The 24477-nt window shown below is 37.3% G+C and overlaps 1 protein-coding gene across 6 annotated transcripts in view; it reads left to right on the top strand.

The window, feature by feature from the left end:
- The window catches only part of LOC125097754 (phosphatidylinositol 3,4,5-trisphosphate-dependent Rac exchanger 2 protein), a 307095-nt gene that overhangs the window by 70274 nt on the left and 212344 nt on the right, over positions 1–24477 (top strand). For 4 of the 6 annotated variants that reach the window (XM_047725749.1, XM_047725748.1, XM_047725751.1 and 1 more), the window contains 2 exons: positions 6525–6626; positions 10214–10375. In XM_047725749.1, the coding sequence (XP_047581705.1) occupies positions 6525–6626; positions 10214–10375 (264 nt within the window). Of the gene's footprint in view, positions 1–1609; positions 1632–3409; positions 3529–6524; positions 6627–10213; positions 10376–24477 lie in introns of those variants that run through there. The other 2 variants (XM_047725754.1, XM_047725753.1) reach the window with 2 other exon arrangements.

Here is a 24477-nt window from a genome sequence, read left to right as displayed (position 1 = left end):
CTGATAATGCCCTCTCCTGGCTGACTATGAATTGTTTGTGAGAACCACAGATTCTTAGTGAGAGAAGACATTTATGCCAGAGTTCATCATTGCTTTTCTATTCCTCAGCTCACTAGGGTTTCATTTGCTTTTGCTAAGAGAGCTGTAAGTGGGGCAGTCACAGGAAGGAAGCAGATCCTGGGTATGGTAGAAAAGAAATTTAAAGATTGACCTTTCTCCTGCATAAATTCCTTACTCACTTTCCACAGAAAGAATAAGAATCTATGTTTCATTTCTTCAGGATAGCACAAAGAAATGCATATTTTGGTAGTAATTTGGACAATTTAATTGCCAGTGAGGACCACATTGTAAGTGTACAATTCAATAATATTTAGCCAATTGTGGAGTGGAGGAACCATCCCCACTATCCAGTTATAGAGATTTCTAGCACCCTGAAAAGTCCCTCATGCTTGCTCATGGCACATCTCTACAACCCCTGTAAACTCTAGGCAATCATTGATTTACTTTTAATCTCCGTAGTTTGCCTTTTCTGGATAGTTCTTACAAATGGAATCCTTCAATGTCATATTTTACACCTGGTTTCTATTACTGAGTAAAATGTTTTGAGGTTCATCCCCATTGTAACAGATATCCATATGCCATTCATTTTTATTGCTGGATAGTATTCATTGTATGGCTCTACCATATTTTATTTATCCATTTGCCAGAGTATGGACTTTGGGTCAGCAAGCAAGTATGATTAATGATGGGCCTTGAAGATCTTTTCAGAGAGAGGTATTATTATAGAAAAAGTCAGGAAGTGTCCAGTTTGAACTGTTTTATAAATGATGGTGAGATGAACATTCATGTACAAGTCTTTGTGTGGATATTTTCATTCTCTTGGATGGATGCTAAGAGTGGAATTGCTAGGTCATAGTAAGTGTATATTTAAGAAACTGCCAAAATGACTGCCATATACACCAGCAATGTACGTTTGCAGTTTCTTTATATCTTTGCAAACACATGGTATTATCAGTTGCAAGTATAGCTGGGTTAGTGGATGTGTAGTTTATCTCAAGATGATTTTTATTTGCATTTCTCTCATGACTATTGATATCAGGCATGCTTTCAATGTTCTTATTAGACATTCATATATCCTGTTGGTGAAATGCTTATTCAGATCTTTTGTTCCATCTTTAAATTGAGATGTTTATCTTATATTGAGCTATAAGTGTTCTTTATTTTGGAATACACCTTCTGTATATGACATATAATTTGTGAATATTTCCACTCAGTGTGGTTTGTTTAAAAATGTTATCATTTGGAAATCAAAATTCTTATATTTTGTGAAGTAGGATTTATTAAATTTTTTCCATATGAACATATTTTCATTTTATTTAAGAAGTCTGTATTCAGGTTTTATACTTACTTTGTTAATTTTTTTCCCAAGTATTTTGCTCTTTTTTTTTAAAAGATTTTATTTATTTATTTGACAGAGACAGAGATCACAAGTAGTCAGAGAAGCAGGCAGAGAGAGAGGGGGGGAAGCAGGCTCCCTGCTGAGCAGAGAGCCCGATGCAGGGCTCGATCCCAGGACCCTGAGATCATGACCTGAGCTGAAGGCAGATGCTTTAACCCACTGAGCCACCCAGGTGCCCTGTTTTGCTCTTTTTGATGCTGTTGTGATCGGAATGATCTTAATATCATTTTTTGGACTGTTCATTGCTACCATATAAACATTTGACTTTTATTTATTTTTGTTTATTGTATATTTTTGTGTCGTGTGCTTTAAATTCATGTATTAGTTCTAGTAGTTTTTTGATAGATTCTTTAGGACACTTCACATATAGAATGGAGTCATCTGAGAGTAAAGACCGTTATATTACTTCCTTTTCAATATAGATGTCTTTCTTTTCCCCCTGGGTCTTGCACTGGTTAGAACCAGTTTACTATTGAATAGAAGTGATAAGAACAGACATGCCTGCCTTGTTTCTGATCCTGGGGGAAATAATCAGTTTTTCATCATGAAGTGTGATGCTAACTGTTGTTGCAGATGTCCTCTTCCAGTTGAAGAAGTTCCACTCTATTCATAGTCTGTCAAGAGTTGTTATTGGGACCTTTTTGCTTTTTCCGACGTAGGTGTTTAAAGCTATGAATTTTGCCCTACACACTGCATTAGTTTTATTCCATAAAATTTTACATGTGTTTTCAGTTTCATTCAGTTATTGAAAAGGTCTAGTTTCCTTCGTAATATCTATAGTCTATTCTTTAGAGTTTGTCTTGGAAGGCAGTTCTTGGGACTGTGTCCTTGCACATTTTCTGAGCAGAGGAACTGACTGCCTTTGTTCTGGCTGATCTTTTAAAGGATGTTTATATCACGATATAAAGGATGTTTATATCAGAAGGTAGAGATATTCTCTTCCTCCTAAGCGGCGGGCAGTCACGCCTGCTGCCCTCATGAAAGATGCATGGTTCTTGGCCTCAGGTCTCCTTTCCTGGTGTCCATGTGCACGGGGCCACCTGGTCTTCCTTGTGTTGCGATTTGGGAGCTGAGCCTTGGCAAACTGGCCCCAAAATAATGATACTCTGGCTACTGCTATTGCTCTAAGGAAAAAAAAAGTCATGTAGCTCTGGCCTAGGAGTTTCATGTGTTCTTCCAGCATCCAGAAATCTCTGGCCGGTTGACTTTTGAGCTTGTCGGTAGGGTAAAATCTTAGAAACTTCAGTTTTAATATTCCTTATTTTATTTCCCAATGTTGGAATTTTCCAGATTTCTTCCTGTAGTTGACTTTTTAAATTTAATTCCATTTTGGTCAGAGAACATAACTAAATCATTTAAATCTCTTTAAATTCATTAAGACATTTTTATGGTTTAGCATATGGTCTGTCCTGGAGTTTTTTGTTTTTTTGTTTTTTCCCCCTCTCTGTATGCTTCATGTGTGCTTAAAAACTATGCATATTCTGTAGCTGTTGGGTGGAATGTTCTATAAATGTTAGGTCAGTTTTGTTCATAGTGTTCTTCTCTTCTTTGTCTTTTCCTCTAGGTGTTCTGTCAGTTATTGAGGGTAGGATATTGAAATCTGTAGATATAATTGTTAAATTGTCTGTCTTGCCTTTCGATTATGTCAGTTTTGTTTTATATGTTTTAGGGGCTCTGTTGTTAAATATATACTCATTGAAAGTGCTTGTATTTGTATTTCTATTGATCATAAAATGTTTTTCTTTGTCTCTAGGGATATTTCTTTTCTTAAAGTCTGTTTTGGCTGATATTATTATAGCCATGACACTTCTTGTACTGTTTGTGTATCTTTTTCCAGTATTTTACTTACAAACTATTTAGGTCTTTGAATCTAAAACATGTCCCTGGGAGACATTATATAGTTGGATCTTGCCTTTTTAAAATTTTTATTTTATTTAAATTCAATTAGCCAACTATAGTACATCATTATGGATCTTGCTTTTTTATCCAGCCTGATCATCTCTAACTTTTGATTGGAGTGTTCCATTCATTGATCTTTAACTGAATTATTGATATTGTTGTATTGACAGGTACCGTTTTATTGTTTTTTCTGTCTGTGTTTTTGTTGTCTCTCTGTTCCTCCTTTACTTTCCTTAGTGGACTGTTTTATTTCCTCTGTTGATTTTTTTTGAACTATTTTTTTGGGGGGGGTGATTGCTCTAAGAACAATATTCATCTTAATTTATCAAGTCTATTTCCTGAAGTTGGTTGTTGTTTTTTGTTTGTGTTGTTTTGTTTTGTTTTTTTTTTTGTAACTTTCCTGGACTTGATTTAAGAACCTGTGACTCTTGTATGTACAGCTGCTATGTCTACTCAATTTTTTTGTTTTATAATTTAGCCTCTCTTTTTAGGGGGTCACTCCAGTAACTTCTTAACTTAGTTCTGTCGGTGGTTTGTCAGAGGTGACCAAACATCGTTAATCATCTTGTCTATGGATCTAGGTGTTACTTTGGGGGGCGTGGAGGAGACATTCAAAGGGTAGGTAGTGTTCAAGTCAGATCTAGGTTTTTCTTTCCATGGGGACACCCCTTCCCCCTCGGGTCTCTTCTACAGATGCACAGCCTGATATCTGCTCGAAAGAGGGCTGTAATCTCAGGCCAACAGAATTGTGGGCATTCTCCATTTTTCTTATAGAGTGTGTTAACTTTATTGACAACGCCCTCAGGAGTGAGATATTTACTCTCTGCAGCCCCACCTGAAAGCAGGTTTTCAGGGTCTATCACTATGTCAGGGCCCCTCTGATGGGGCCACTGCAGGAGAGCCACTGTGGAAGCACCATTTTGATAGGGCCACCGTGCAGGGTGAGCTGAGGAGAGTGGGGGCATGAGGAGGCAGGGGGAAGGTGGGAGAAGCTCTTGTGAGAATGCTATAGACTCCCCCCTTTCTTACCTGAAATTTCTGCAGTTTTTCATGAATAAACACTTCTCGGTTTTTTGTTTGACTTTAGTTGATTTCCAGAGCCCTGAAGATATTTTTGACAATTTTGCTGAGGTTACAGTTGTTTTTTTTAGAAAGAGGATTTACTGATCCCTTTTCTCTGCCACAGCCAGAAGAGGCTTCTATGCCACTAAAATTTTAGGGCTTTTTAGGAGGTGTTAGAGCTTCATTGTCTTAGTGAATCCAGTCTGTTCTCAGCACAGTTGACTCTTTGATCCCCTTGATCTAGTTTATTGACTGAATTGTGTCAAGCCATACCAGAAAAGTCCGAAGAGTGCTGGTTTTTAGATGATCCTGCAGCACAGTCTGGTAGGAAACCTGGCTTTTATAATTCCTGCTCTGGTACTAAGTGACCTCTAATTACCTGAATGGCTTTAAGAAATTCATTATATCGCTGGTGTCATTTTCCATCTCCATAAAATGGGGGATAATAACAGTCACCCTTGGGAATACAGGTAAGAGTTTAGAGATTTGGTGATGCTATTATTTGGGTTCTTGGATGTGCTGCCACAGTTTTCATGATCAGGGAGATCTCTGGGAGCTCATTTAGAAGATATTCTTTCTGGATGCATGGAGAGAGAGTTGGCTTTCATAAGCCAGTCTAAAGTGACAACCCACCTCTGCTATTATGAAGACAGTTCATGATCTGTACAGTCCTATTAGACAAGGAAATAACAGTGTGTTAAGCAGTCATGGATTTCTTAGAGTACTTCAATCCAGGGCTAGGGAAGGGGGTGGCTGTGTTTATAAGGGGTGCTAACGTATGTAGGGATGCTGAAACATCACTGGAAATACACAACTATGTGTTTCATACGGTTCCTCTGGGGACAACACCGTGCGGGGCTGGAAAAAAATATTTTGATAAACTGATTGCAATGGGGGATGAAGCCCTCAAAGAGCATGCTTGAGTCAGAACACTTCTTTGCTCCCCTGTCTTCTAAAGTGTCTGGGTGAAGTTAAAGTCATGATGTTAGTTTTGCTGACTCGAATACACTTGGCTAAAGCCAAGTTCTCATGATAGTCGGGGGTGGGGGCATATACTGCTACCCCCAGTCTTTTCTTTTTCATCCTTTCGTGCTCAACTCTTGGTCTCTTCTCAATGAATGTAGGACAGTAGTCTCAACCCTTGTAAAATGCTGGTATAAAGGTTGCTAAATTATCAGTATGATATTTGGGGAGCCCTTTTCTCCATTTATTACATATTTATCGACTACTTTCTTTTTGCCAGCCACTCTGATAGGCATTGTAGGAAAATGATTTGGCACAAGTTTCTAATCTTTTTCTTTTTTAAATTGATGCTTAAACTATAAAATAAAGACCAGATGCTTCAGAGGATATAGGCTTTTTTTTTTTTTAAATCATATTTGATTTTCTCTTCTATTTCATCTTATTCTGATTGCTGCTTTTGAGATTTCTCCATTCATCTTGCCTCTCTGGTGATCATACCTGACCTCCTTCTCAGAGACTGGCTGGCCATTGTCACTTGTGGGGTATTATAGCTAAAAGTGACTTAGCAATCACTTGGTTAAAACATGACAGTTCTATAGGCAGGAAAGCAGGCATTCTGGAATTAACCTAAAGTTACATCACTAGTCAATGGTGAGGATGTATAGAACCCAGTTGTCTCCAGGCCCTGCTCTTTATAACACAGCACAACACCACATTTCAGCTACAACACAACTCCCTTTAAAAGCAGGATTGATCTGTGTATCTTTGTGTCTATTACTTATTTATCCATCAGTCCACTCATCCACCCACCTGTCCATCCATCCATTCATCCACCTACCCATCATTTATTCCTCCATCTCTATCCTATTTCTTTTTCCTCAGACTTCAGAGGATAGTACATAAAAATTAATTTTAAAGGTATGTTTTTAAAACATATTTTGGTTTCTATAACTAACATGATATGAAAATACTTCTCTTTGTCTTCTGTAAAAGTTCTTTGTGATTTCACAGGCTCATCTCAGAGAAAGAAGGTATAAAGACAGGCTTTCACAAGTTTTTAGCAGAAAATTTTATGATAGAAGAAAATGTCATGGCTCCAGCTTTAAAAAATTGTGATTAATTATTTTTATTTCCCCTGCAGAACTGCATGCTACTTGGAGGACGGAAGAATACAGATGTTCCCCTGGAAGGATATTTAGTAACACCAATACAAAGAATTTGCAAATACCCTCTCCTTTTGAAGGTATTTTATGTGTTTATTTCACTGCAGTATCTTCCTTGTATCTGCATATTTTGCTTTAAAATTTTTTTCTTTTAAATAATCTGATTTTCTAAAGAAAGGGCAGATCATAGTTACTAGGAAAATAGCTATTTGATCACATATATATGGATTAGGAAACAAATCTTTTAGGAAAAGAGACTTTTAGTGCTCTTTGTAGAAAACTTATCCATTTGAGTTTTATTTAGAGTAAATGCATTAGTTTCAAGATAGATCCCATTAAATACCTTATGACAAGTTTATATTGCATATTATCTACAGGGTTCGTTATCTTAAGTAAATCTACTATGGTTGTATTTTTTGACTTCCCCTTACACTGGTGTCTTCTTGATGCTAATGTACTTAAAGTGAAGGTTACATAATTTCACAGTTTGGTTTTTGAATCAGTATTACAGGGGATGTTGTGGGTCACATGGGACAATAAATGGTAGGATGTAGAACGACCGTGCTAAGCAAGTACTGCCTCTGGACGCATTAATGGTTGTAGGCCATTGCCTCATTACAATGATTAAAAGTGTTATTGTGAAAAACATATTTTAATGTGCTAATTATGCTTGTACTGTAAGAATATGTGAATAGATTAGAATAACAATTCTGGAAATGGTGCTTCTTGGAACTACAACAGCAGTTTGGGCACAGGAGTTCTGAGTTCAGATCCTAAGTATTCTGCTTACTAGCTGTGTGACTGAACACATAATCTAACTTCTTTTTTTTTTTTTTTTAAGATTTTATTTATTTACCCGACAGATAGAAATTACAAGTAGGCAGAGAGGCAGGCAGAGAGAGAGGAGGAAGCAGGCTCCCCGCTGAGCAGAGGGCCTGATGCAGGGCTCAATCCCAGGACCCTGGGATCATGACCTGAGCCGAAGGCAGAGGCTTAACCCACTTGAGCCACCCAGGCGGCCCCATAATCTAACTTCTTAAAGCCTTGGGTTTTTATTAATGAAGCAGAAATAATGATGATGAAATTGTAGCGTATGTCTGCAAGGATGTGTATAATGGATGTGTATGTCTGTGTATGTGTGTATATACATACATAGATATACACATATGGAAAATGTATTACATAAAAATAGTAATTAAACTGTTATGCAAATCATTTAGCACAGTATGTACTCCGTATATGTTAGCTATTATTATTCATATATATTTGATTCTGATTTATCTTAATAGATGAACTACTGCTTGCTCTCTAAATTTTTAAAATATTTCAGTATGTTATGCACATATTAACTGGTGTTCTTATTGATTTACTTTTTGAGAAACAAATGTAAGGGATTTGAACTTAAAATACATTATTTTGACTACAACTTCCATGAGTTGCATAATTGGGTTTTTGTGTAAAATTTCTTTGAAAACAATTTCTCCTTATTAAAAAAACAAGTTAAAATTGCTTGGTTAAGCCACAGAGGGAAGCTAACATGGGGATCTTCAGTTCTGCAGACCTTCAATATGGTCTTCAGTTCAGGAAGATTGGGGCAAACGTGACTCCTGTCTTTCTGAGAGTCCTTTCAGACTCTTGACTTGGTGACTCAGATCACATCAGCTATTCCTGGACCTGATTTTGGAATCCCAGGCATTTGTTTGTTTTAAGAGTCAGAAGGGATAGTGATATTAAGAGAAGGATATCATGCTAAGTAGTTGTTCTAAATCACTTCTGGATGGGGATGACCACCAAATAGGGTTGGCTGATCTGACCTCTCAAAAGATAGAATAATGGACACCTCCTTACTTAGGAAGAAAAAGATCAACTCAGAGCTCCTTCGAGAAGTGGAAAGATGACATCTTTCCCCTTCTTTGGATGAATCTTCACAAAGAAACATGAAGAAACTATTTACTTGTGTAGTAGATATGTTAGTGTTGATAATTTTTCGTTGTTGTACCATTGTGCTGATAGTCTCTTTGATTTTGGTTGGTTTTATTTATTCAGAGAAAAACATTAGGGGTTACGCTGTGTGTTAAACAATCTATCAGTCATATTTGTGGAACTTGAAATTATTGGTGTGGCCACCCAATACAGTGTTCATAGAAAGTAACTGATAAAAGATTATTACTAGTCATTTTTCTTGCTATTTCACATTGTCTACATTCATGTCTCAACTTCACAGATACGTGCTGTGCACAATTCCATAGGACCTGAAATCACAGTCTGCAGACTGACTTGACCACTTCACATAATTTACAAATACTTCTGCACTTTAGAATTTTTAGAGAAGCCAGCATATCTCTATTATGGATTTGTAATCCAACATAAGTTTTTATTTTATTTTTTATTTTTTTAAAGATTTTATTTATTTATTTGACAGAGAGAGAGATCACAAGTAGGCAAAGAGGCAGGCAGAGAGAGAGGAAGGGAAGCAGGCTCCCTGCTGAGCAGAGAGCCTGATGCGGGGCTTGATCCCAGGACCCTGGGATCATGACCCGAGCTGAAGGCAGAGGCTTTAACCCACTGAGCCACCCAGGCGCCCCCCAACATAAGTTTTTAAATCTTGTCTTGGGAGTGATGTAATGTGTATTCTTCTGGTGCTAGCTCTGCCGAACGGAGTGTGAACATACTGAATGCAGGGTCAAAGTTTATGGCAGAAGTTTCAACAGTAACAGACCTCAAGAGAGTATAACAACTGCATAGTTTCCCACTGGATGTTAAGAATTAAGAAAATTATTTTAAAGACTTGCCCCAGGATTTCTGTAATTGTGTTAGTTACGTGATGATGGCAACTGTAGTAAAGAAACAAATGACTAATTAAAAAGCAATGTGGTCACAACTGTCTAGACAGTGGGTGAAGATGTTTAATTTTGTGCTTCTAAACAACAAACAAAACCTTTTAATATATTTAAAAGATTAAAGATCACACTTGCTCTGATATCCTGAATGGAAAAAACCATAAAATGCCAAAAAAAACCCCAGAATCAAAACAACAACAAAAAAAGCTATTGAGGGACATATGGCAATTCATTCATTGCAGAAAGTGAAACCGAGTTATTGGTGAAAATAGCATAAATTGCTCCGTTAGTGATGGAGTATCATGGAACTTGTAAGTTATTTATTTTGCTAGAGTATAAGACGTTATTTAAAAATTTTGCTTTACTTATGGCATGTTTTTATAGTTTCTCAAAAGTGTATTAGGAAATAAGGCATTGAAATTATTTTTGAAATTATGGGACATATTTATTTAAAGACTTACTGTTCTGCTAAGAGTCTAGGAAGACATACAGAGTTCTATTTCTGTTGGAGCAGAGGTCAATCTTATAAACAAATTACATGCTGCAGGTGAGATATTTGACAATTAGAAAGGAGAAATCTAATTTAGTTTTTAAAACAAAATAATTTTAAGGCAAAAAAATTAAAGGAGCTGCAAAATTTGTGTCAGGGTAACGTATATTCATTGATTCAACCTTTCGTTTTTGATCTGAATTTTAGTGGAGTTTGTGATGTCCCTTCTGAAAGTGGCTCTCACGATCTCTGCAGTTCTCATTTCCTGGTCATTCTGAACCTGCTGTACCACAAAGCTGAAGATCAAAGGGCGATTTGTTTTTTTGTGTATAAACAGGAGTTGCTGAAGCGGACTCCAAGGAAACACAGTGACTACACAGCAGTAATGGAAGCCCTCCAAGCCATGAAAGCTGTCTGTTCCAACATAAACGAGGCCAAGAGGCAGATGGAGAAGTTAGAAGTTTTAGAGGAATGGCAGTCTCACATTGAAGGCTGGGAGGTACATTCATTCTACTCAACAATGGAGCTTAAAATAGTTTTGTTATGTCTCATGCTACGTGTAGGATTGTTGACACTGGATGGAGCCATAAATGGTCATTTTCCCAGATAATGCCAGAGGGCTGTAACCATTTCTGCAAAGTGCTGTCATTATTATTTTTAAATATCTTTAGAGTGGCAGTTAATTGACTTAACGTCAACCTGAAAGCTTTGTCATATAGCCATCTAATATTGTGTGGGTTATAAGCTTTGGTATTTCAGTATTTGTGCATCTTGATTATCCTTTTCCCTGCCTTCCTTTGGTCAATAAGTACATAGCCTGAATCCTGAGAGAGTAAGGATGGGGAGTAACGCTCTGTATGTGTTCTATGTTAACTGTTATTTTCAGATTCTAAATTAGGTGTTTGATGATGAATTTCATTTTAAGGTCACTTAATCTCTTAAATTGTATTTCATTGCAATTATTTCATCATTTCTAAATGAAGAAACGTCTATGATGTGGTTTTTAAGGCCCATTCAATATGAAAAGTCATATGGATTTATGACTCATTAAAGATTTTTTTAAATGATAAAAAAAGCAAACAAAGAGTGATATACAGACTCTGTTATATGTTTTCATCCATGGCAACTTTGAATCCCCATTATTTCATGCGGTTGGAGCCCTATGTTATTTTAGTGCTATATAAAGCATAAACTAGGGGCGCCTGGGTTGCTCAGTGGGTTAAGCCGCTGCCTTCGGCTCAGGTCATGATCCCAGGTCCTGGGTTCAAGCCCCACATCGGGCTTTCTGCTCAGCAGGGAGCCTGCTTCCTCCTCTCTCTCTGCCTGCCTCTCTGCCTACTTGTGATTTCTCTCTGTCAAATAAATAAATAAAATCTTAAAAAAAAAAGCATAAACTAAAATTTTGTCTTTAAATTGACTTAATTGAGATGAGATGAGCTTTCAACTGGGATCATTTATTTTTATAAAATAAAGCAATTAAGACATTTTTTAAAGGTATAGAGAAGATTTAAAATGTTCCCAACCAAATAATGTATCACACAAATTCGAGTGGATTGCTTTTTATCTTTAGGACCTTATAATTGACTGATTTGTTTCGCTTCTTCAATATGTTGGTTTCCATTTAGATCTAAAATTATATCCACTCAGATTTGCAAAGAAACCTCAAACATTGACCTCCGGGAATTCCCCAGTTTATCCACTCTTCACCATGAAACTTTTCAAATCCAGCTGGGATCGAAGCTTTCTCTTCATCTATATTCTTTCATTTCAAGTGTCCAGGGTGACCTCGCATTTCAGCATGAATGCTACTTATTTCAGTCAGTTAAAATGGTTGTATGTTTTACAGTTGATTCATGATGATAATTCCTTTCCTCGGGAGCGGTTGTCCTGCTGGGTTGAGAAAAATGGACTAAAGTTTGCTTTTGTCGTTCTGTTGTCACTCAAGCATTGGAAGAAAAACTGAACTTGCTTTAAATTGCAGGGTTTCTCATTGATATCTGCCAGGCCTTTTCCCAAAACAAAACCTCACAGATTCTTCTCCGTACTCTAGGGGAATGGAATCTGTCATAATTTTGTTCCTCCTCTTGTATATTCTAAAAAAAAAATTTATCTACTGCAGAATTAAGAGATTCTTTAAAAAGTTGATATTTCTTGCTCTGGGCATTGCCAGTTACTCAAATGAGGAATGAGTATGGATCATGTTCTGTTACTTACAGCCTCTAACAGGGGGTGCCTCAATCTCACCAGCTCTCTGTGTTTACAACAAACAGTTGAAGTGCAAGAGGAAAATGCAGCATCAGGACAGAGGAAACTGACTGCAGGAAATCAGATATGACTACAGTTCCAGCAGGCACAGAGGAGATCATGAGTGTCGGGTCCCAAAAAAGGGCAGCAGTACAGATTCTATCTGAGTAGAATTTGAATATAATTGCGTAAGACACAGCCAGGCTGCTTTGGGGGGTTTTGGGACGTTGAGGGAATGCAGCTTGGAGGAAGGCCCAGCTAACTGGTTGGCAACTTTTGATAAGAACATGATTCCTCATCTCAGTCCACCAGCTTGGAGAGAGGGGGAAAGGTCTTATAATACTCATACCTGGTCTGTTCTGGAATCTTTGGAGAAACTGCTGATAGGACTCCGATTTGTCCAGGAGAGAGGGGTAGTCTTACAGGATGGGAGGGGGGATAGTTACAGAGCTCTCTTTGAATTGCAAACAAAGATTACTGCTCAGCTTGCAGACAGCTTTGTGTATGTTTAGAGTAGCTCTAGTAGGTTTAGGACATGGCCAAGGGCAGATGTCAGGTGGCATGCTGGCCAAGAACGGAGAGTTCCTTAAAAAGCCTTTGAGGTGAGAAGTCTTGAGCTAAGAAGGCTGGGAAACAACTCCCTGTCTAGTTCCTTCCCCAAGCTCCTGCAGACCCTTGAGGACCACCTGAGGGATGATACCCTTGTTCCAGTAACTAAAATTTCTTGAATGGGATCTGAATCTGATACACCATGAATTAGCATTATTTTCACCTTAGGTGGATTATTTATTTCAAGTAAGTCACTTAATTATCCAGTCTTATTTTCCCATTAATCAAATGAAGACCTTTTATAGTGAAATCTGTCAGGTATCTTGCCTGTCTAACATTCTGTGCTATAAATTATCATTACATTCCTTTATGTTGAATTTAGGTAAACAAGTGATTGAAATCTATGGTCCCAAATTAGATGACATAGAGCTGAAGCCTGATTTTCAAGCAGACTTCAGCTCTAGTCTGGACTCTAACCCTTACTTTGGGGATGATGCATCAGACCTCTCCCACATACTATGTGGGTTATTATAGGAGTCAAACGAAATAAGTAGAAGTGCTTTGAATACTGTAATATCCTATGCAAATGAGTAGTATTTTAAAGCTCTGGTTCAATGGTAGGATTTTACCCTTGAGAAATTCCTATTTGTCTAATACATGCTCCTGACTACTGAAGGTGTTATATCACTTCAGTTAAGGTTAGATAGTTCCAAGTCACAGAAACTAAAAGAAAAATTAATTTAAAAAGATATGGGGTAGGGGTGTCTGGGTGGCTCAGTGGGTTAAGCCTCTGCCTTCGGCTCAGGTCATGATCTCAGGGTCCTGGGATCAAGCCCCACATGGGGCTCTCTGCTCGGCAGGGAGCCTGCTTCCCCCTCTCTCCCTGCCTGCCTCTCTGACTACTTGTGATCTGTCTCTGTCAAAGAAATGAATAAAATCTTAAAAAAAAAAAAAAAAGATATGGGGTAGCTCACAGAATCAGTAGAAAAGCTGCACTCTCAAGGGTGTCTAGGCAGCCAATGCTGGTAGGTAGGTTCATCAGTGCCCTGACTAAAATGGATAGACTCTAATAATTTTTTCTACCATTCTATTACATCACTCAAGATTCAAGATCAAAATCTAAGATTCCTGTAGTCTTGCCTAGGGGAGGACAGAGGTCCTTGTTGGCCAGTCAGCCACTTTCCTTTTGAGGAAAGGCTGATCTTCCATTGTATGCAATCTTGGTGAGCCCTTAAGAGTTTGCTGAGGTATTATAATCCCCATTACACAGATTTAAAAAATGAGGGCCATATGATTTACCCCAAGTGCTTACAGCTAATGGATGGCAGAGTTTAAACCTATATTCCTTGTCACCATGTAATATTGTATCTACTCAGAAAAAAATTAAGCTAATTCTTTAGATTAAGTTGATTGCTTGCCATTTAGAAGTAAATTGACTTTGGAAATTAGGTTTTCGTCATCATTTACATAGTGACTGCCATTACAGAAGATCTGTAGTTTAATTGCTCATATTTGAAGTTCTGCCTTTTATTAGTATAATTTATCATATCTCCGTTTTATGTCTTATCCAACATTCAGAGCATTGCACAGGATATTCTACCAAAGGTAATTGTAGGGCAATGATCAGTGTGCTTGGAAAGGAAGTTCATTAGTTGTTTAATCAGAGTCACTGATTCATTTCATAGAACAGGACCAGTCACTGTCTTGGTCTGCTTTTTGGCTGATTGATAGTACTGTAATGGTAACTCTAATCTTTGGAGTCATAATGAAGTCTATCAACAAGGGAGTATCAAAAAGCATTATATCACTTGGTAATTCAGCTTTATATCTGTGATAGCCTTGTTTGGAATAGATTTCTCAAATCTGAAAAAAATCATATTAAAAGATAAGAGGGAGAATTATTAATATATGAAGGTGCTGGAAAAAATAAGATCAAAATAGTTACTGCATTTTACGACATAGAAACAATAGAAATTTGATACCTCTTGGCTTTCTATATGGAGAAATATAATGGCACAAAACCATTTTAACATCCATTTCCTGCTTTACATATGATTAAGTCTGTGTCTGACAGTATATTGACTTCAAGTCATGTTCTCTTACTTTATGGGTGTGAGTCTAACAGAGGTTGTGATGAGAATTTTTTTTTCTTTTCTAAAAGGTGATTTGGTAGATACAAATTTGTCTACTGCCTTGATACAGAATTGATTTATAGATGGCCCTTGTTACTTAAGGATAGGTGGTTTGGGAAGAAGGCCATTGAAAGTCAATCTATGTAGAAAGGAAGCAGAATTTCCTAAGTGGGAGGGGGGAAGCTTGATTGGGACTTCATTTCAGTAAAATGAACATTTATGTTGTTAGTTTTATCTAATATATGACAGAATCTAGGTTAAACATCAGTTAATAAATTGAATCTCAAAAGAGTGAACCAAATGCTGAATCTTACTGGGGGGCATACATTTTATGACATTATATGATAAAATGATGTGATATTCTTCATTTCATGTTTAACTTTTGTAGTAGTTTTAAAAGATTTTTTGAACGAATATTCAAATGCTTCATTCATTTTCTTGAGACACTCCTTTGATATTGAAACCATTCTCTTATGAGACGCCCACCTAGTTGTCATTCTTGTCAATTTTCTTTTCTTCCACAGTGAGTGGGTCTAGCTCTTGTTAGATCTTCATCTGTCAGTCCTTTGTATGTGATTGGGGGAAGCTTCAGAGCCTCCTGTCATCCTTCTTCTTTGCCAAGATTATGCCTTCTCTCTGCAGTCTGCATTTTTCTGGTATTGACATTCAACATTTAGTTGACAAGATGAATGGGGTAGATTCTGGTGTTAAGCAGGGAGCACTGACAATGGGGTCAGATAATTAGTGACTAGTTTCTTATTATAGTGATTTTTTGCCTCCTCATAGCTACAAAGAATCAGTAATGAACCCTTACATAACATATTAAGAGAATTTAACATAAAAAGATTTAACCTTTCAAATAATCCAGATGTGGTTTAGCAATATTATTTTCATTGGGTCTTTTTCAGAGGTGGGGCTTTGTTCTATTGTTGCAGTGCTTCATAAATCATTTTAATGTTTGAAGACACACTGGAAATTAGAAAAGGAGCCATAAAATAAATACACACACTCCTGACTGTCTTTTCTGGGTGTTGTCATTTTCTGAAAGCATACTTTGGCACCTAACTAGTGTCCATCTATGGAAATTCATTATATTCCACATTAAATTAAATTATATTACATTAAATTCTGTAATGACGCTTTGAATTTACTAGTCTTTCATGTATGCTGACTGTATAATTCACACCTGATTATACCTCAAATTATAGAATCAAAATTATTCAGCTTCTTAACAAATTAGATTCTGAATTGTCACCATTTTCTGGCTGGATCTTGACCATGAGACATCCACAGTGGGGAGCGGAGCCATTGGTGAGGAGTGTTGCCAACATGGACTGCCTATGGGTCCTGGCTTTAGTGTCTGAAGTCATGGTTTGCTCCATCCATTTCAGACTGATCTTTTCACCCTGTCAGAAAGTGATACTGAAATGGTGTACTTTGTAAGTCTGATAAAGAAAATCCCTAAAGCATGATTGAAACCTGAAACCACGACATGGAATGAACTATATAGTTAATGATAAACAAATAATCATACACACACAGCTATCTCTAAGAGTGTTAATTCATGCCAGCTCTCATTTTGTTGATACTCTGTTACTGCAGTGATCACACTGCATTTAATTCTCTGCTTTCATATCTGTTTCTTCCACTAGTATTGGGAACAGGGGTCATGTCCCAAGCCTTTGCACCTGCTGGGACCAAGGTGAAGGAGGAGGGATGACATAGCTTTCCACAGACTGGACTAGAAAAAGAAGCTTTTGTAAGGAGAGGCACCGGATGAGTAGATTCCCACCCAGTGCAGTTATTAATGGATGGTTACTTCTCCCCTTGAACTGCCACTCAGCCTTCCTTTCCTGATTTAATAAAAGTGGTCAGGATTAGAACCATCCATGGAACTTCCTTGCTGGGGCTTTGCTGTATTTAGTTCTATATATATAATTCATCACAGGTGTGATTTTACATGATGAATGTTGCTTCTTAAAGGGAAATGCATGTTAAAAAGGATAAATCGTCTAGATAAAAAAAGTACATTATTTTGGTTATTTATTTTTTAAGGGATTGTTGAGACAGCAAAACTCTGAATTATATGGGTAAACACATTATTTTAAAATATATGTTTTGGGGTGCCTGGGTGGCTCAGTGGGTTGAAGCCTCTGCCTTCCGCTCAGGTCATGATCCCAGGGTCCTGGGATCGAGCCCCGCATCGGGCTTTCTGCTCAGCAGGGAGCCTGCTTCCCCTCCTCTCTCTCTGCCTGCCTCTCTGCCTACTTTTGATCTCTGTCAATTAAATAAATAAAATCTTTAAAAATATATATCTGTTTTGTGCGCCTGGGTGGCTCAGTGGATTAAAGCCTCTGCCTTCGGCTCAGGTCATGGTCTCAGGGTCCTGGGATTGAGGAGCCCCACATCGGACTCTCCTCAGCAAGGAGCCTGCTTCCCCTCTCTCTCTCTGCTTGCCTCTTTGCCTGCTTGTGATCTCTCTCTCTCTCTCTCTGTGTCAAATAAATAAAATCTTTAAAAAAAATCTGTATTGGGTGTGTACATATACATATTACATTATGGGTAATAGCTTTAGGATAGTTCAAAATTAATGATTTATACAAGCCCTCTTACTTTTTAAAAATAATTCTTTTATACCTTGCCTCTCAAATGTTGGTTTATGACTCTATGATATATCACTGTACTATTAAAATAGCTTATTTTCATGGGCAATATTTTTTTCACAGACACATGAAATTCCATCTTTGTAAAAGTATTTCTATAGGTTTGGTTTTTTTTTCCCCATAGTGAAATAATCTGCCGCCTTCAACATCTACATGGTAACCCATGACAGACTGTACAAAACTAATTTAACCAAACATCTTTCCATTTCTTTTATCTTCCTTTCTCCTGTCCTCCCTCCATCTTTCTTTCCTTCTTCCTTCCTTCCTCCCTTCCTCCTTTTCTCCCTCCCTCCCGTCTCCTACTCTCCCTCTCTCCCTCTTGCTTTCTAAAACTTTACAAACAGAGAAGCCAACTTGCTAGAGATTTATACCAGGAAAAAATGTTTAACACATTGTCTGGCATGTTATAGAAATGTTAAAACCCTGACTTTAGTATTCATCTAGAGAAAAGTGTTTATCATACATGATTGTTCAATGACTAAATGTGGAATTGCCAAAGAACAGATTTCTAGATTTAAAAATTAGCATCAATTTTCAAAATTAAGATAAAACACTAACTAGGTTATGTAACATTATTTAGGTGTAAGTGAATTTTCACCAGTGATGAAATATACCAGAGGTGACTCTGGTATATTTGCGACCATGGAAATACGATCAATGCCTATCTGCCCTGGGACTAGGAAGCAGTCAGGACTACCTCAGGCAGAGACCTGTGCTCACCTCTATCTCCCTGTCAGCAGGGTTGCCATCCGATGCACTTGAGCACCTGGATTCAGATACTCAAAGCCTCCAAGGCAATTTTACGTAGAGTGTTCCACATGCATCAGCATTTACTGGAATGACCTGGGACCTAACTCAGCTTTACTCAGTTTCAATCTCCGAAGGTAGAACCAGGGAACCTGGGAATTTCAAGAAGCATATCAGGTGTGTCTCCCAAACTCTAAACTTTGAGAACCATTGCCCTAGAGGCTTTGCTCTCTTCTGATGATCTGCCTGGCTTGTTTTACTGCTTCCACATTTTTTATATTCTAGTTCACTTGCCTGACGTTGTCATTTTGATAGATTTTAGTGCACCTGACTCTTACCTAGTAATCTGATGTTCATAGCCATACTTTATTTCAATTTCTTCTGTGAATTTTGTAGCTTGACTTTATTCCTAACCCCAGAAACTCTCCTGGGATTTCTAGGTAAATGAAAAAAAAATTGCACGTAATTTCAAAATATCATAAATTTCATCTACTTTAAAGATAAACTTGTGAGGTTTTTGTTTTGTTTTCTTTTGTTTTAGCTACAGAGAAAGGTAGATTTATCATGTAGGCAAGGGGAAAATAACCACAACATTATTTAAAAAGAGACACTTATTAAGTGTCTACTTGTACATGGGATGGATTTGAAGTGAGAGGCATATCATGACTATACGGAAGACTGTATATCCACTTGGTCAAATTTTTAATATTTCTAACATTGTACATCTCTGTGGTTAAAAGATTCTTAATGATTTCTAGTTGCCATTGTGATAGTAATAATGCACAGATTCAGTCATGGTAAATCAAGAGCACAATGATTCTTTACCATTTACAGCTTATACACATGGTATAAAGAGAAATGCTATAGGCCATTCATTTAGAAGGAGTTTTTTAGACAAATGTGTATGTTCAACACAGATTCCTTTAAGTGCGTAAGCAATCCTCTGGGAATTATTTAATGAAGATTTCATATGATCATAGTAGATTACTATTATCTATTACTATATTACTCTTCTACTATGGTAGAAGATGGTAAAGGTACCTAGTGTTCTGATTCTTAAAGCTTGCTGTTAAATATTACAGACATATCACTTCAGTGATAGAAATGTCTCAGTAGGATTTAGTAAAATATAATATGAGTGATGTTATGTTTATAGTGTGAGATATACTTTAAAACATAACAAGATTGTTGGGCTTAATGTCATTACCCCACAAAGTTTCATTAATAGACTATTAAACAGATGCTTTGGGCTGTTTTTGAAAAGAAGTGTTTTACCTCACAGAGTTCAATTAATATTATTCTGATTTTTGATCAGGTGCTAGGAGCTAATGGGAACTTGTGGTAATGACTTAAACATAATGTAGCTTTTAAAGATTTTTTAAAAAATTTTATTTGTTTGACAGAGAGAGAGAGAGAGCGAGCACAAGTGGGGGGGGCAGGGAGAGGGAGAGGCAGGCTCCCTGCTGAGCAGGGAGACTGACACAGGGCTCCATTCGAGGACCTTGGGATCATGACCTGACCTGAAAACTGACTGTTAACCAACTAAGCCACCCAGGTGCCCCCAAACATAATGTATTTGTATATTAGTAAGGGGTTTGAGAGTTTGTTATGATACCAATCTAGATTAAATCAAAAGTCGAACTATTTAGGGGCACCTGGGTGGCTCAATGGGTTAAAGCCTCTGCCTTCAGCTCGGGTCATGATCCCAGGGTCCTGGGATCGAGCCCCACGTCGGGCTCTCTGCTCAGCGGGGAACCTGCTTCGCCCCTCTCTCTTTCTACCTGCTTGTGATCTCTGTCTGTCAAAGAAATAAATAAAATCTTGGAAAAAAAAAAGTAGAACTATTTAAGCATACAATAGAGGAAAATGATCTAAAGTCATTGTTGACTAATGGAGCACTTTGAATTAGTTGTAAGATGGGATTGCCATAAATATTTTAATACAATCTTATAGAATCAAGATATATATTGTAGGGGACTGGAGAAATACTGATATCACTACATGATTTATTCGCCAGCTTGCATCTGAGTGGTAGTGTTCACTTCTAGAAATGTTCCATATTAAGGGAGACCCTCACAAACTAGAGAAGGTTCAGAAGAGATCTTTAAGGATCTTGCAGATCTTCCCATAGTTTGGCTACTGTGGACATTACTGCTATAAACATTTGGGTGGATGTACCCCTTCAGATCACTACATTTGTATCGTTAGGGTAAATACCCAGTAGTGAGAGTGCTGGGTTGTAGGGTAGCTCTATTTTAAACTTTTTGAGGAACCTCTATACTGTTTTCCAGAGTGGCTGCACTAGCTTGCATTCCCACCAACAGTGTAGGAAGGGTCCTCTTTCTCCTCATCCTCTCCAACTTCTATTGTTTCTTGACTTGTTAATTTTAGCCATTCTTATTGGTATGGGGTGGTATCTTACTGTGATTTTGATTTGTATGTCCCTGATGCCAAGTGATGTTGAACACTTTTTCATGTGTCTGATGGCCATCTGGATGTCTTCTTTGCAGAAATGCCTGCTCATGTCTCCTGCCCATTTCTTGATTGGATTATTTGTTCTTTGGGTGTTGAGTTTGATAAGTTCTTTATAGATTTTGGGTACTAGTCCTTTATCAGATATGTCATTTGCAGATATCTTCTCCCATTCTATCAGTTGTCTTCTGGTTTTGTTGACTGTTTCCTTTGCTGTGCAAAAGCTTTTGATCTTGATGAAATCCCAATAGTTCATTTTTGCCCTCGCTTGCCTTGCCTTTGGTGATGTTTCTAGGAAGAAGTTGCTGCGGCTGAGGTTGAAGAGGTTTTGCTGCCTGTGTTCTTCTCGAGGATTTTGATGGATTTTTGTCTCACATTGAGGTATTCCATCCATTTTGAGTCTATTTTTTTGTGTGGTGTAAGGAAATGGTCCAGTTTCATTCCTCTGCATGTGGCTGTCCAATTTTCCCAACACCATTTATTGAAGAGACTGTCTTTTTTCTGTTGGACATTCTTTCCTGCCTTGTCAAAGATTAGTTGACCATAGAGTTGAGAGTCGATTTCTGGGCTCTCTATTATGTTCCATTGACCTATGTGTCTGTTTTTTGCCAGTCCCATACTGTCTTGATGATTATAGCTTTGTAATAGAGCTTGAAGTCTGGAATTGTGATTCTGTGAACTTTGGTTTTCTTTTCAACATTCCTCTGCCTATATGGGGGATTTTATGGTTCCATATAAATTTTAGGATTATTTCTTCCATTTCTTTGGAAAAAAATGATGGTATTTTGATAGAGATTGCATTAAATGTGTAGATTGCTTTAGGTAGCATAGACATATTCACAAAATTTGTTTTTCCAATCCATGAGCATGGAACACTTTTCCATTTCTTTGTGTTTTCCTCAATTTCTTTCATGAGTACTTTATAGTTTTCTGAGTACAGATTCCTTGCCTCTTTGGTTAGCTTTATTCCTAGGTGTCTTATGGTTTTAGGTGCAATTGTAAATGGGATTGACTCTTTAATTTCTCTTTCTTCTCTCCTGTTGTTCGTGTATAGAAATGCAACTGATTTCTGTGCACTGATTTTATATCCTGACACTTCACTGAATTCCTGTATGAGTTCTAGCAGTTTTGGAGTGGAGTCTTTTGGGTTTTCCACATAAAGTATCATATTTGCAAAGAGTAAGAGTTTGACCTTTTCTTAGCCAGTTTGGATGCCTTTAATTTCTTTTTCTTGTCTGATTATTGAGGTTAGTACTTCTGGTATTATGTTTAATAGCAGTGGTGATAGTGGACATCTCTGCTGTATTCTTGACCTTAGAGAAAAAGTTCTCAGTTTTTTCCTGAGAACTGATATTGAGAATGGATATTTGCTGTGAGTTTTTCATAGATGGCTTTAATGATATTCAGGTATGTACCCTCTATCCCTACACTGTGAAGAGTTTTGATCAAGAAAGGATGTTGTACTTTGTCAAATGCTTTTTCAGCATCTATTAAGAGTATCATATGGTTCATGTTCTTTCTTTTATTAATGTATCACATTGATTGATTTGCAGATGTTGAACCAACCTTGCAGTCGAAGAATAAATCCCACTTGGTTGTGGTGAATAATCCTTTTAATGTACTGTTGGATCCTATTGGCTAGCATTTTGGTGAGATTTTTTGCATCCATGTTCATCAAGGATATTGGTCTGTAATTCTTTTAGATAGGGTCTCTGTCTGGTTTTGGGATCAAGGTAATGCTGGTCTCATAAAATGAGTTTGGAAGTTTTCCTTTCATTTCTATTTTTTGGAACAGTTTGAGAAGAATAGGTGTTAATTCTTCTTTAAATGCTTGGTAGACCTCCTTAGAAGCCATCTGGCCCTGGGCTCTTGTTTGTTGGGAGTCGTTTTTTTTTTTTTTTTTTTTTTTTTTTTAAAATGACTGCTTCAGTCTCCTTACTGGTTATGGGTCTGTTCAGGTTTTCTGTTTCTTTCTAATTTAGTTGTGATAGTTTATATATCTCTAGGCATATATCCATTTCTTCCAGATTGTCAAATTTTCTGGTGTATAGTTGCTCATAATATGTTCTTATAATTGTTTGTATTTCTTTGGTGTTGGTTGTGATCTCTCCTCTTTCATTCATGTTTTTATTTATTTGGGTCCTTTCTCTTTTCTTTTTGATAAATCTGGCCAGGAGTTTATCAATATTATTAGTTCTTTCAAAGAACCAGCTCCTAGTTTCATTGATTTGTTCTACCGTTTTTGGTTTTTTTTTTTTTTTTTTCCATTTGATTTCTGCTCTGATCTTTATGATTTCTCTTCTCCTGCTGGGTTTAGGCTTTCTTTGCTGTTCTTTCTCCAGCTCCTTTATGTGTAGGGTTAGGTTGTGTACTTGAGACCTTTCTTGTTTCTTGAGAAGGGTTATATTGCTATATACTTTCCTATCAGGACTCCCTTTGCTGTTTCCCAAAGATTTTGAACAGTTGTGTTTTCATTTTCATTTGTTTCCATGATTTTTTTTTAAATTCTTTAATTTCCTGGCTGACCCATTCATTCTTTAGCAGTATGCTCTTTAGCCTCTATGTATTTGAGTTTTTTCCAACTTTCCTCTTGTAGTTAAGTTCTAGTTTCAAAGCACTGTGGCCTGAAAATATGTGGGGAATGATCCCAGTCTTTTGGTACCAGTTGACACCTGATTTGTGACCCAGGATGTGATGTATTCTGGAGAATGTTCCATGTGCACTAGAGAAGTATGTGTAATCTGTTATTCTGGGATGGAATGTTCTAAATGTATCTGTGATGTCCATCTGGTCCATTGTGTCATTTAAAGCCTTCATTTCCTTGTTGATCTTTTCCTTAGATGATCTGTCCATTTCAGTGAGGGGGTTGTTAAAGTCCCCTACTATTATTGTATTATTATCAATATGTTTCTTTGATTTTGTTATTAATTGGTTTGTATAATTGGCTGCTCCCATGCTAGGGGCATAGATATTTAAAATTGTTAGATCTTCTTGTTGGACAGACCTTGTAAGTATGATATAGTGTCCTTCCTCATCTCTTAATATAGTCTTTGGCTTACAATCTAATTTATCTAATGTAGGGATTGCTATGCCAGCTTTCTTTTGACGTCCATTAGCGTGGTAACTTGTTTTACACCCCCTGACTTTAAATCTAGAGGTGTCTTTAGGTCTCAAATGAGTTTCTTGCAGACAGCATATCGATGGGTCTTTTCTTTCTTCTTCTTTTTATTTTAAATCCATTCTGATACCCTGTGTCTTTTGACTGGGGCATTTAGCCTACTTACATTCAGAGTAACTATTGAAAGCTATGCATTTAGTGCCCTTGTATTGCCTGTAAGGTGACTGTTACTGTGTATTGTCTGTTCCTTTCTGGTCTGTTACTTTTAGGCTCTGTCTTTGATTGGAGGACCCCTTTCAATATTTCCTGTAGGGCTGCTTTGATGTTTGCAAATTCTTTTAGTCTTTGTTTGTCCTGGAAGCTTTTTATCTCTCCTCCTATTTTCAATGACAGCCTAGCTGGATATAGTGTTCTTGGTTGCATATTTTTCTCATTTAGTGCTGTGATTATATCATGCCAGTCCTTTTGGCCTGGCAGATCTCTGTAGATAGGTCTGCTGCCAATCTAATATTTTTACTGTGGTAGTTTACAGACCTCTTGTCCTGGGCTGCTTTCAGGATTTTCTGTTTGTCACTGGGACTTGTAAGTTTTACTATTAGATGACAGGATGTGGACCTATTTTTCTTGATTTTGAGTGGGGTTCTCTGTGCTTCCTGGATTTTGATGCTTGTTCCCT

This window comes from Lutra lutra, chromosome 4 (assembly GCF_902655055.1).
Source record: "Lutra lutra chromosome 4, mLutLut1.2, whole genome shotgun sequence".
Lineage (NCBI taxonomy): Eukaryota > Metazoa > Chordata > Mammalia > Carnivora > Mustelidae > Lutra > Lutra lutra.
Note: the sequence above shows the minus strand (reverse complement) of the source record. Positions and strands in the feature narration are given on the sequence as shown.